Genomic DNA, 10,922 nt, shown 5'->3' with positions numbered 1-10,922 from the left:
AGAGCGACCTGTGGAGGTCACAGAAACACAGAATGCCCTGAGTCGGAAGCAACCTACYAGGATCAAATCAAACCCCTGCACAGAACAGCTCCAAAATCCCACCCTGTKCCTGAGTGCATTGTCCAAACTCTYCTTCAACTGTGGTCACATTTATTGTGCTGTGATCACTGCCCAGGAAACCTGTTCRGTGCCCAACCACCCTCTGGGGGAAGAACTTTTTCCTAACATCCAAACTAACCGCCCTTGACACAACTTCCTGCCATTCCCTYTGTGGTCAGCAGAGGCTGACCCAGCTCACCAGACCACAGTGTGTTTCTCCTCCAGGTTTCCTGCTCTGCCCTGCTGCAGCCYGCTCCAGGCCATTATGGATTCACCCAGCAGTGTGGTTTTTAAATACAGCATTGTAGAGATTTTTTTACCAAGACATTGACAATAAAAGAATTCTTGCAACACAGCTCTGCAGTTGTTTGCGCAGGCTTTTGACATTCATCGGGTGCCCCATGTCTTCCTGAGCTCTCCCCTTGTTCAAATCAGAACCGCTTGCAGCTATGCTCCCAAATTCCAGTGRCACCTTCCCCTTGACTGACCAGACACCTGCGTTTCTGGAGCTCTGAAGAGATACTCAGTTTGTGATTTCCAACRTCCCAAGAGGACAGGAAACCCACAAAGTGGCAAGCTGTTCAATGCAATTGTTGGGGTTCAGCTCAGGAACAGAGAGGCAGAGCTGGCGTGGGCAGAGCCCAGGGCACTCCCGTGGGGGAGGACCGGATCTCTGCGATGGCACAGCACCAGCTCATTGCCCACGCAGCATTTAGCTYCTTAGCATTGAAATGTTTCCAGCCCAGCACAGATCTTGGTGATCCAAACTTGCTCCTGACAGGGCACACAGGACTAAAAGCATCTTCTTCTGCTCCCTCAAGAACAATTAATTGGTGTTAAGTCAAACCCTGCTATCCCTTGCAGGCAGTGCAGGATCACTTTGGGTCCCCCTGCAGTCGCCAGCTCCCATCATATCCCTCCCCAGAGGTGAGTCCATGTCACCACTCCCTTAAAGGGCATTTGTTTCACTCTCCCTTTTCCCACTCCCCATGTCCAGCACAGCCATGGTTAACTCTTCATCAGAGTTATGCAACCTCCACCAAATTCCTCAGTGCAAACTTCCCCTTTCCAGGGTTTCTACAGCACACAGAACTGTTCTGTGACACATCGTTCAACAGTGCATTTCCACTCKGGGCACAGCTGGAATGAAGCACATTCCAGATTTCCAGTAAGTACATCTGAAATTACTGCTTGCTTAATGCAATTAAGCTTGGCAAAAAACAAGTCCACCCCGTAACTGATGAGATTTATTCCTACCACCTCACTTTTCAAGCCCAAGGGCTGCAGGACCAGCAGTGACATCGTGCTACCCCTGTGACAGATATGCAGCATCTCCCTTCTGCTGTTTCTCCATTAATCCCAAAACAAGGGCAGGACCTGATAGTTGCTGGGCAACCAAAAGCTGTTTCAAAGCCTTCCTCAGGAGCATCTAGAGTTTCCTGTTTCATATCCATGTTGACACAATGCCCACAGCTGCACAACATCTGCAGGCGGACATTGAGCTGCAGCCAGGTATCGGAACAACACCCCCAGGAAAACCATAGCTGAGGGATTATCTACAACCACCAGGCATGTGGAAGCCTTGCATAAGGCAGTTTTGCAACTCCTGTCTGTGGAAACTACATAATTATTGTTTATTAGAGAGCTGGCAATGTCACGAACTGTTCACATAACTTGGGACAAAAACTTTTGTGGATGCAACAGCTTTATTGGAATGAACAAGTGCAGGGAACCTTTTATTTGGAACCAACAACCTGCTGGTTCAGTTACCACCCCGCAGGCGCAGGACAAGGTGCAGAGTTGACTCTTTCTGAATGTTGTAGTCAGACAGGGTACGACCATCTTCCAGCTGCTTGCCAGCAAAGATCAGCCTCTGCTGGTCGGGAGGAATGCCCTCCTTATCCTGGATCTTGGCCTTGACATTCTCAATGGTRTCACTGGGTTCAACTTCCAAAGTGATGGTCTTGCCAGTCAGGGTCTTGACAAARATCTGCATCCCACCACGCAGACGCAGCACGAGATGCAGAGTAGATTCTTTCTGGATATTGTAGTCAGACAGGGTACGACCATCTTCCAGCTGCTTGCCAGCAAAGATCARCCTCTGCTGGTCAGGAGGAATGCCCTCCTTGTCTTGGATCTTGGCTTTGACATTCTCAATGGTGTCACTGGGCTCGACCTCAAGGGTGATGGTCTTGCCAGTCAGGGTCTTSACAAAGATCTGCATCCCACCACGCAGACGCAGCACCAAGTGCAGAGTRGATTCTTTCTGGATGTTGTAGTCGGACAGGGTACGACCATCTTCCAGCTGCTTGCCAGCGAAAATCAGCCTCTGCTGATCAGGAGGGATGCCTTCCTTRTCCTGGATCTTGGCCTTGACATTCTCGATGGTGTCGCTGGGCTCGACCTCAAGGGTGATGGTCTTGCCCGTCAGGGTCTTAACGAAGATCTGCATTTTTCCCTGGAACAGGGAAAACCCACGGTGCTTTAGTGACTGTTCCCCTTCCCTGAGTTCCCCGTCCGTGACGTCACAGTTATAGCCCCGCCCATCACACTGAGGGCCGGGGCCCCACCCGCTTCCCCTTCCCGCCTGAGGCGCGCGCTCGCCACCATCTTGAGGCGCAGCTGCGCCTGCGCCATCGCCATTTTGCCAGTGGCCGCTCGCCCATCCCGCCCTTCCCCGCCGCCGCCTCGCGATGCTGCCGTTGAAGGGAAGGGCAACGTCGCGGCCCTCGGCCCGCCATCACTGTCTGCCATCGCCCCCAGCCGCAACCCCTTCCTCCTCAGCGCACRCACCCCACCCYTCCCCTCCCGCCCGGACGCCCAGAACGCCTCTAGGCGCTCTCGCCGCCTCTCTAAGTGGCTCCCCCCGCCGAGCTCTCACCGCGGCGCCGCTCGGCCAAGCCGACACTACAAGCCTCACCCAGGACCAACTGCGCCACACATCCCCCCGCTCGGTGCTTATATGGCCTCTGGCGCCCCGCCCCCGCGATCGAATCACTCCGCTGCGCACTATTTTCCTCGCGCCGCGCGCCGCCGCTCTCCTGCGTGGGTGAGGGGGGGGGCGGCGCGGAGGGATCGGTGCCGCGCGCGGCTGTGTTGAGGCTGGCGCGCGCGGGACGGCGAGCGGCGGCAAAGCCCGGCCTGGACTCACCGGAGCGGGGCCGTGGCTGGTGCGSCTCAGCGAGCTCAGCTTGGAATGGAATCATATCTAAAGCTTCTGTCAGAGCCTTTCGTTATATTCAGGTGTTTAAACCTTGCACTTGCGCCCCTGTTTGAAAAACACCTCTTTGGCTTCCACCCGTCGGTCAGAGGGTCGGCTCTGCCCGTTGCCACAGCGTGAGGAGGTTCCTGAGGGAGAGCACTCGTTGCTTTATTCTCAGGGACGCCTGGAGTGATATTTCTGTGTGAGAAGCCTCCGATGTGGTGGGTGTGTATCACCCATCTGGCAAAACTCCTCTGGGACAGGCACAGGTGGAACGGGTTTATGCCACACCCTCAGTGGCATCACGGCCTTGGGACAAGGGACAGGCCAGGGAAGGTGTCCATCTGCTGTGGTGATAATGGGGCACCTGCTGAGGTTGGAGCAGGGAAAAGGGCAGGGGCCACTCCAGGAACAGGGAACTGCCTGGGGATGGGCATCAGGGAGCCTGAAGAGGGGATGTGAGGGACAAAGGCCTGGTGGATAAAGAGATCAAGTCCTGCAGTTGGTCTGCTTGCGATATAGTCAATGAGTGTGCRTATGTATGTGCACACATAAAGTGGAGCATGCATCTGAGCTGTAGTGGAGTTTACAAGTCAGGGGTAAAATCAGTGAGAAATAATAGTAATTGTAGTAATAATAGTGCCTGTTTCTTACTCTGTTCTCACAGAGCACCTTCTGATAGACCTCTGCTGCACTCAGTGAGCTCCTGCACCATCCTACTCAGACTGCACAGCAATTCCCGTGCACAGCTGAGAACAGAACGCAGCTTTGTCTGCAAGAAAGGCAGTGGCATTCGGTTCAAGCTTGTTTTAGTTACAAGGTGAGCACATAGGACTGGTCAGAAAATTATCAAAAAGGCACATGGGAAGGCATTTTGTGACAAAAATTCTGTTAGTTCATGCCTGTTACTACAGACTGTCTCAAATTCATGTGCAGGGCACATTGCAGATGTACAGCTGCCAGGARTATCCAGGGAGTAATTTATGACAGGGATCTTCACACTTACCAAACATTGGCTCAAAATAACAACTGGAAGTAAGATGAGTAAATAAATAGCACAAGGAGCTTTTCRGCCCCTGTGGCAGGAAATGTCACTTTGCATTTGTCAGTGCTGCTGTTGGTAACCGAGCAGTGAGATAGAACAGCTGCCACTGAGCYGTGTAGATCAAAGCTGTTTCAGGCTCTGCGTGGGCTTTGGTCTCTCTGGGCCAAACCTCTCAACTGTGCCATAATTCTCAACKCTCCCAGTTCCACAGAGATTCCCCATGGGCCCAGCCAACCTGAGGAGATCAAAGCAGGGAGGTTGTTTCCCTGAGAGCTCATCCCAAGCTGTTCACGCTGCCAAGGGGCTGAGCAGGACAGCAGAGAAGAATGGGTACTGCAGAGCCAGGGAGTGCTGTCAGCTGTGGTRTCCTGAATTTTGTCCTTCCCTTTTGGCTCTGGGAATGTGGAGCACAGCCCCTGATCTGTGGCTGCATGTCACCAGCTCAGCCAGGCTGTGGGATGTGGCAGTGTCAGGCTGGGATGAGCGGCCGCTGTCTCCCTGCATTTTKGGGTTTGGTGCTTCATCCTTTTTGGGCCTCTTGCATCTGTCCCTTAGAGTGTGAATGGGACACAAAAGCCACGTGTGCTTGCAAAGGCTGAGAACTAAATGGAGAAAACATGTCCATTTTGCCCCGTGGGGAAGTGCCACCATGAACCCATTTCGCCTGCACAGTCAGTTTGTTGCTGTTTAACGGGACGTGGTGACTTTTAACTGGATAAAACATCAGCAGAGACAGGAAAAAGAGCAGTATCCATATGGAGATGCCGGGGATTGAACCCGGGACCTCATACATGCAAAGCATGCGCTCTACCGCTGAGCTACATCCCCCTGCCCGTCCTGCAGACCCTGCCCGCCGGCCACGACTCCGCTCCGGTGGCCCCGGTACAGGGGATGGCGAACGGAGGGACCGCACCGGGGCCCCGCCAGCCCGGGTGGGCTGTACTCTGCACGGTACAGAGCCTGGTGGGAGCTTCAGGCAGCCCTTAGGAARACAGGAACGCGCTGGTTCACGCACACACAAAACGGAATGTTCTTGATCCGTCGCAAATCGGAGAAATCCGTGCGGGGAGAAAAAAATTTAARAAAAWAAACCAAAAAGRTMRGTAACCTCCCCGTCGGGGAATCGAACCCCGGTCTCCCGCGTGACAGGCGGGGATACTCACCACTATACTAACGAGGACGGCTTGGCATCGCTCCTTCGCGGGCTAGGTCATGCCCGAAGGGGCGCCGCCGGACTCGTTCCATCGCCACCATCTTTCGGGAAGCGGTTCCTGGTACAAAACTCCCACACGCGCGGGCGCTTGCGTTGACACCGGCTCATGGACAGCGGCCCCGCCTTCTCCGCTCGGTGACAAAAAGAAACCATCCTGACGGTAAACGGAAAAAAACAAAAAGAGAAACCCTTTCTGCCGAAACCCGGGATCGAACCAGGGACCTTTAGATCTTCAGTCTAACGCTCTCCCAACTGAGCTATTTCGGCGGGTGAGAGCGCCCTCGCTGGCCGTGGATACGACCCCGCCCCGCGCCCCTGTGTGCCGCTGCTCGCCCTCCCCCGCGGGTCCCGGTGCGCGATTCTTGGGGCGTCCAGGGCTTCACACTTTCCTCAGTGTGAAGGTGCAGGAAAAGGTGCAGACAGGGACCCTTCTGTCCCCGTGTTGTGAAGGAAATTGGAGCAGCCCAACCCTTCCTTCCACTCCAGCGGGGCGCTCCGCACGCACACCAGGGATAGCGGCAGGCCAGATCCCCTCCCCGGCACAAAACGCGGCTTCTCCGGCCTTGCGCCGCCGYTCTGGCTCGGGGTTCCACAGCCGCGTCACAGACAAAACCCTGCATGGGTCGTCCACAAAAAAAATGGTAAGCGGTGACAAAAGTTATTGGTCCTCCCCGTCGGGGAATCGAACCCCGGTCTCCCGCGTGACAGGCGGGGATACTCACCACTATACTAACGAGGACGGGCACAGACGGTATTCTCTCGCCTTGCACTACGAGGCTGCGGTCCCGCCCCCGGTGCCGCTGTCCCCGTTCCGCTCCGCTCCTTTGGGCGCTGCCGCCACCRGGACCCAGCGSGGGGCTGTCCGGGCCGGAGGAGRTGCGGGGTGACCGCGATGTCACCRYAGTGTCACCRCCGGAGCCGGCCTGAGGCTCATACCATCAGTGTATTGGCTGTGGGGTTAGCAATTTCCAACAAGGGGATGTAGCTCAGTGGTAGAGCGCATGCTTTGCATGTATGAGGCCCCGGGTTCAATCCCCGGCATCTCCACTTTTTTTTTTTTTTTTTTCCTTTGCCCCTGCGCCGCGAAGCCGGTAATTCCTTTTGCTCCATTTTCTCGAGGAGCCACAATTCCCTAATCCATTCATAAAGTGCCTGTTTTCTTCCTTCCCATCAGCACTTTGCAGAGTTTGGCTGCAATTGCTGTAAAAGAAAGGGGCCCTGCCAGGAGCCCCCAGCACCCTCSTGCCTGGGATCTCCCCAAAAACTGCAGGGCTGTGGCATTGCACTGACACACACAGAGCAAGCAGCTTCTTTCCTTCTGGCTCGAAATCTGAAGTTGCTGTTTCATCAAATTAATATATTTTTAATCTATTTTAAATTTTTTTTCTGGTGTCCTGGTCTTGCTCCTGAAGCACATGGGAGCAGTGGGATAATGGACACACATCCAGCCTGTTCTGTGGTTGGGCTGCTCCAATTTCCTTCACAACAYGGGRACAGRAGRGTCCCTGTCTGCRCCTTCTCCTGCAGCAGTGKCACAGGCAGCAGCCCATGAGCACAGAGAGTTTACCAAGACTCAGAAAGATCAGGTGAAAGGGAACATAAACTCAAGCTTCTTCCCTTCACTAATTAAACCATTCCCATCTCAACCCACAAGTTTCCTCACTCTTGTGCTTCCTGTCCTGACCTGCTGCCCCAGCCCACCAGCAAAGGTTCTGTCTGCATCTGAACCTGCTGCCACACGTGAGGAAGTGTCTGCACAAGTCTGGGTTTTGAAATTCTGAAATTCTACTCATTGCATCCCACACAGCAAACATTTCTCCCATCCAGACCAAGAACTTTACATATTTATTACAGTTCATACGACTAATATAGTCCAAAGACAAACTTCAGGTAAAAAAAAAAAAAAAATCTGTAAAATACAATGGATAAAATTATCCAAATATTAATATTATGAAATACCAGCCAAACAGGTGGCAGGACAACACCTGGTTTGCTTACAAAAAGGTATGGTTACAGCTGGTGAGTTCAGCTGTTTTAGACTTCCAAGGAAACCCTTGGAAAGCTCCAAACATCTGGGAGAACAGGARTCCATCCACACCAAGGGTCACACGGCTACTGGTGGCCAATTCAGGGCCAGGTCCTGGTGCATGGCCTCGGGGACCCACTGGCGATAGGCTGAGAGCAGATCTGCAAGGGAAATGGAACAATCACACAGTTTGGCTTGAAAAAAGAGCTCCTGTGGGATCACCCCACAGCCTTTCACTGCTGGGATGGTGCTGGAGCTTGGAACAGCATCCACAGGAATTCCTGTGAGCCAGAACCGCAGCACTTGGCTGCTGCTTCTATAAAGAAATTCCTATAATCTGGTACCAACTATTGAACAAAATCCATTTTACCTGCAAAAAAAAAAATTCCCATATCCATGGACAGTACCACCACASTCTAATACATTTTAACTGTAGTTAGAACTGCAGAAAAAATAATCTTAAAGTACAAATTAATGTTGCTTTCTGAAGTGCTTTCTGTCATTTTTCACTTAACGCTGGTTCTTGTGACACAAGAATGTGCCCTTGTCACAAGGGCTTCTGGTAAGAAAATGGGAAATATTTGGAGCTTAACAAGTGAAATAGTCCATTTTTAAAATTATAATTCAATAGCTCTCGAGGTACTCCACTGATAAGACTGATAATTAGGCAAGCAGAACACTTACATTTRGGATTTTTCCTCCATGCAGCCAGCAAAGCGTCACGATTATCACAATTTTCTTTAACCAGAGCCTGCAGGAGGGCTTCTGTCCTGGGCTGGAGTCTGAATCAGTGAAATGGTGCAATAAAACAACRTTCATTAGCACAGTTTAGTGAAGTGCTAAAGCATTTTCCTCACCCTGCAGTTACAGCCAAGGTCACTTATCTACAACATCCTTCCCAGCATTGAATTTTTTTTTTTAATTTAGAAAGGAAAAGTGTTTGGTGGAGACAACGACCTGGGGTTTGTTTTTAACAACTTACTTGGACCACGTCTTGAGCATTATGAGGGGGCTGGACAGCAGGCACTGGCTGTAGGAACTCAGCTTTTCAATGACCTGCAAGATTTGTTATAAGAATATAATGAATAAGGTAAATGAATTGTTCTGTGGTAGCAACCATCAATGAACTTGTAGTACTGTAAATTTTCATGTCATATTTTCCATTATCATCTTCCTCCTAGTCCAATCTTGTCCTGACTGTCCTGTCAGAYAATTCTTCTGTCTCAGGATGGACAAAAAAATGAGCTATGGCTTTTTTCCTTTGTAAAAGCTTAATTTTGTGGGTCTCTTTCACTGAAATACTGATYTTTCATGCTTTTTAATGTGTTAAAGACACCTTCCMMCYYMWYMAMCACAATAAACTCTTCCATCCATCCACCAGCAAGTTATGAGGAGCAGGCAGATGCAGAAATAAAGAAGCCCCAGAGCTCAACTCTTCCAAAAATTTGATTTTTAACATCAAAGAAGTGATGCAGCCAGAACACACCCACCTTTCCTTCCAGCAGGAACCTGGCAAAGAGTTTGTAACGATCAATTCCTTCAGGGTAATCGACTTCCACAGCAGGGAGCTGCCACCCTACACGGTCTGGAAACAAAAATCACACCAGGATCAGAGCGATGTGATAGCACAGGTGCCAAGGGACACGGGGAGGACACTGCCACCAGCATCCAGCCTTCACAGGGTGAGCAAGGAGCTCCACAAAACACCCATTTCAATGGGAAAATACTGATATTTGAATGCTACAAACCCCAGGGAGATGCTCAAACCACTGCTGAGCTCTCTGCACAGCCCAGGCAGAGCCTGACCTTGCTGGGGCTGTGACAATATTGTGAAAGCAGCACCACAGGAGCCACAGAGCACAGAATTTAAACACTCACAGAAGACACTGGGCCTGTGACAGCGAACTCGGCCCCTCTGAGGGCAGTAGGATGGAGGAGGGTTTTCCAGAGGCTTCCCAAAGTGGCAGTAGGGTGGCAGCAGGGCAGGAATCCACTCGGGTTCCACTGCAGACACACCTGAGCAGGGCAAACACAACAGAGAGCAGTTTGCTGTAAGGGCCACGACTCACTGTGGGCAGCCCYACAGGCACAGGGCACGGGCAGGGGCTCATCTCCACAGATTTGGGTTTCATTTGTCAAATCAACCTTTTCATGGGGTAAAAAACCAGTTGAGAGACCAGCAGAGCTGGGGCAAAGCAGCCATTTCAGCAGCTGAGCTTTGCTCCAGCCATTCTGCCAGACAAATAAAAAAAACCAGGACAATTCACCTCCTGATCCAGASCTAGAAAGCCTTAAGGATCCAAATCCCAGGAGCCACAGCCTGTGAGGAGAGCACTCAGCTGAGGCATTTCTGAGCTCCTCACCAGGGCTGCAGCCCAAGCTGGCCCACAGCACTCACCTTTCATGTAGAGCTTTGTAGTCTCAACAATTTCTTGGTACACCACAAACTCTGGGAGCTCTTTGAACAGGACTGAGCTGGGGTGGATGAACACTGGGTCCTCCAGGAGGGTAGTCTGCAAGAAGGCACAAAGATTGAAGACAAGTTACTGAAAATTCAATTTTTCATTGCATCTCATGTACAGATGTACATTTATAAAGTCTCCTTAARTGATGGAGGTTTTTAATGACTCCAGCATTTTCTGCTTCACCTTCTCTGGAGACATTAAGCACTTTACACGATGAACTAATGGTATTTCTCAGCTCTTTTAAACCATTTCCTACATGAACACCAGGAAATTGCAACGCTGCAAACTTAAATTTCATAGAGCACCCAGCCAGAAACCTGGGCTTGCACAGGAGCACCTTTGTGCCATGCAGGGGAGGAGGAATCGAGTCCAGTTGAGCTGTTTTACCTTGTAGGCATTTTTCCACTTGTCATCCAGGAGCTCCTCAGCCTGAACCCTGCGGGCAAGGTGGTCCCCCAGCCCTGCCAGCACAATCTGCCTCAGGCAGGTCACCTGAGCTTCTGTTGGGGGCTGCATCTTCGGGTCAACATAGAGCCCGGCGTCCGTGCACACCGAGTTCACTGCGGGGAGAAACAGGGGAGAGGAGACTCAGCAGGACCCCAAACCAGCTCTGTTGGTGCATCATCCCCCAAAACAGAACAATCACAGCAATTCCCCCCAAACCCTGCTGACCTGCTGTGGTCAGCTGTCCTCTCAGGCGCCGGATCTCCAGCATGGCTTTGTAGCGGAGCCCGTTCTCCTCACAGAACTCACGGGTGCACCCAGAGTATTCACAGGCACCCACTGCTCCTGGAGAGGACAGACAGGAGAGGATCAGTGCTCCCAGTGAAACCAGCACTGTCACAGTCACTGTGTGAATTCACAGCTCCCAC

General features: G+C 51.8%; 2 protein-coding genes and 5 non-coding genes across 8 annotated transcripts in view; 1 reads left to right on the top strand and 6 right to left on the bottom strand.

The window, feature by feature from the left end:
• Window positions 1–1,764: 1,764 nt before the first annotated feature.
• Window positions 1,765–3,076, bottom strand: UBB (ubiquitin B). Of its 2 annotated transcripts, none has more exons than XM_057378874.1 (2): window positions 3,020–3,076; window positions 1,765–2,557 (listed from the first exon to the last, which is right to left on the bottom strand). In XM_057378874.1, the coding sequence occupies exon 2, from the start codon at window positions 2,549–2,551 to the stop codon at window positions 1,862–1,864; it is 690 nt and encodes a 229-aa protein (XP_057234857.1). In that variant the 5' UTR covers window positions 2,552–2,557; window positions 3,020–3,076; the 3' UTR covers window positions 1,765–1,861. The 2 variants fall into 2 exon arrangements, with proteins under 2 accessions (XP_057234857.1, XP_057234858.1); XM_057378875.1 differs by having other exon boundaries at window positions 2,981–3,065.
• A 2,026-nt stretch (window positions 3,077–5,102) lies between these two features.
• TRNAA-UGC (transfer RNA alanine (anticodon UGC)) lies at window positions 5,103–5,174 on the bottom strand. Its single transcript has one exon. It is a non-coding gene; the product is annotated as a tRNA-Ala (tRNA).
• A 280-nt stretch (window positions 5,175–5,454) lies between these two features.
• TRNAD-GUC (transfer RNA aspartic acid (anticodon GUC)) lies at window positions 5,455–5,526 on the bottom strand. Its single transcript has one exon. It is a non-coding gene; the product is annotated as a tRNA-Asp (tRNA).
• A 227-nt stretch (window positions 5,527–5,753) lies between these two features.
• Window positions 5,754–5,826, bottom strand: TRNAF-GAA (transfer RNA phenylalanine (anticodon GAA)). Its single transcript has one exon. It is a non-coding gene; the product is annotated as a tRNA-Phe (tRNA).
• A 400-nt stretch (window positions 5,827–6,226) lies between these two features.
• TRNAD-GUC (transfer RNA aspartic acid (anticodon GUC)) lies at window positions 6,227–6,298 on the bottom strand. Its single transcript has one exon. It is a non-coding gene; the product is annotated as a tRNA-Asp (tRNA).
• A 236-nt stretch (window positions 6,299–6,534) lies between these two features.
• Window positions 6,535–6,606, top strand: TRNAA-UGC (transfer RNA alanine (anticodon UGC)). The gene has a single exon. It is a non-coding gene; the product is annotated as a tRNA-Ala (tRNA).
• Window positions 6,607–7,386: 780 nt separating this feature from the next.
• The window catches only part of DHX37 (DEAH-box helicase 37), a 16,467-nt gene continuing 12,931 nt past the window's right edge, over window positions 7,387–10,922 (bottom strand). The window contains exons 20-27 of the mRNA XM_057378860.1: window positions 10,723–10,839; window positions 10,438–10,610; window positions 9,984–10,098; window positions 9,464–9,601; window positions 9,076–9,170; window positions 8,568–8,641; window positions 8,270–8,367; window positions 7,387–7,746 (exon numbers count right to left, since the gene is read on the bottom strand). Coding sequence (XP_057234843.1) covers window positions 7,664–7,746; window positions 8,270–8,367; window positions 8,568–8,641; window positions 9,076–9,170; window positions 9,464–9,601; window positions 9,984–10,098; window positions 10,438–10,610; window positions 10,723–10,839 — 893 coding nt within the window. The 3' untranslated portion in view covers window positions 7,387–7,663. The remainder of the gene's footprint in view (window positions 7,747–8,269; window positions 8,368–8,567; window positions 8,642–9,075; window positions 9,171–9,463; window positions 9,602–9,983; window positions 10,099–10,437; window positions 10,611–10,722; window positions 10,840–10,922) is intronic.

Source organism: Malurus melanocephalus, unplaced genomic scaffold, assembly GCF_030028575.1.
Source record: "Malurus melanocephalus ecotype Western Australia unplaced genomic scaffold, MMel_1.1 scaffold_377, whole genome shotgun sequence".
In the NCBI taxonomy this organism is placed as follows: Eukaryota; Metazoa; Chordata; class Aves; order Passeriformes; family Maluridae; genus Malurus; species Malurus melanocephalus.
Note: the sequence above shows the minus strand (reverse complement) of the source record. Positions and strands in the feature narration are given on the sequence as shown.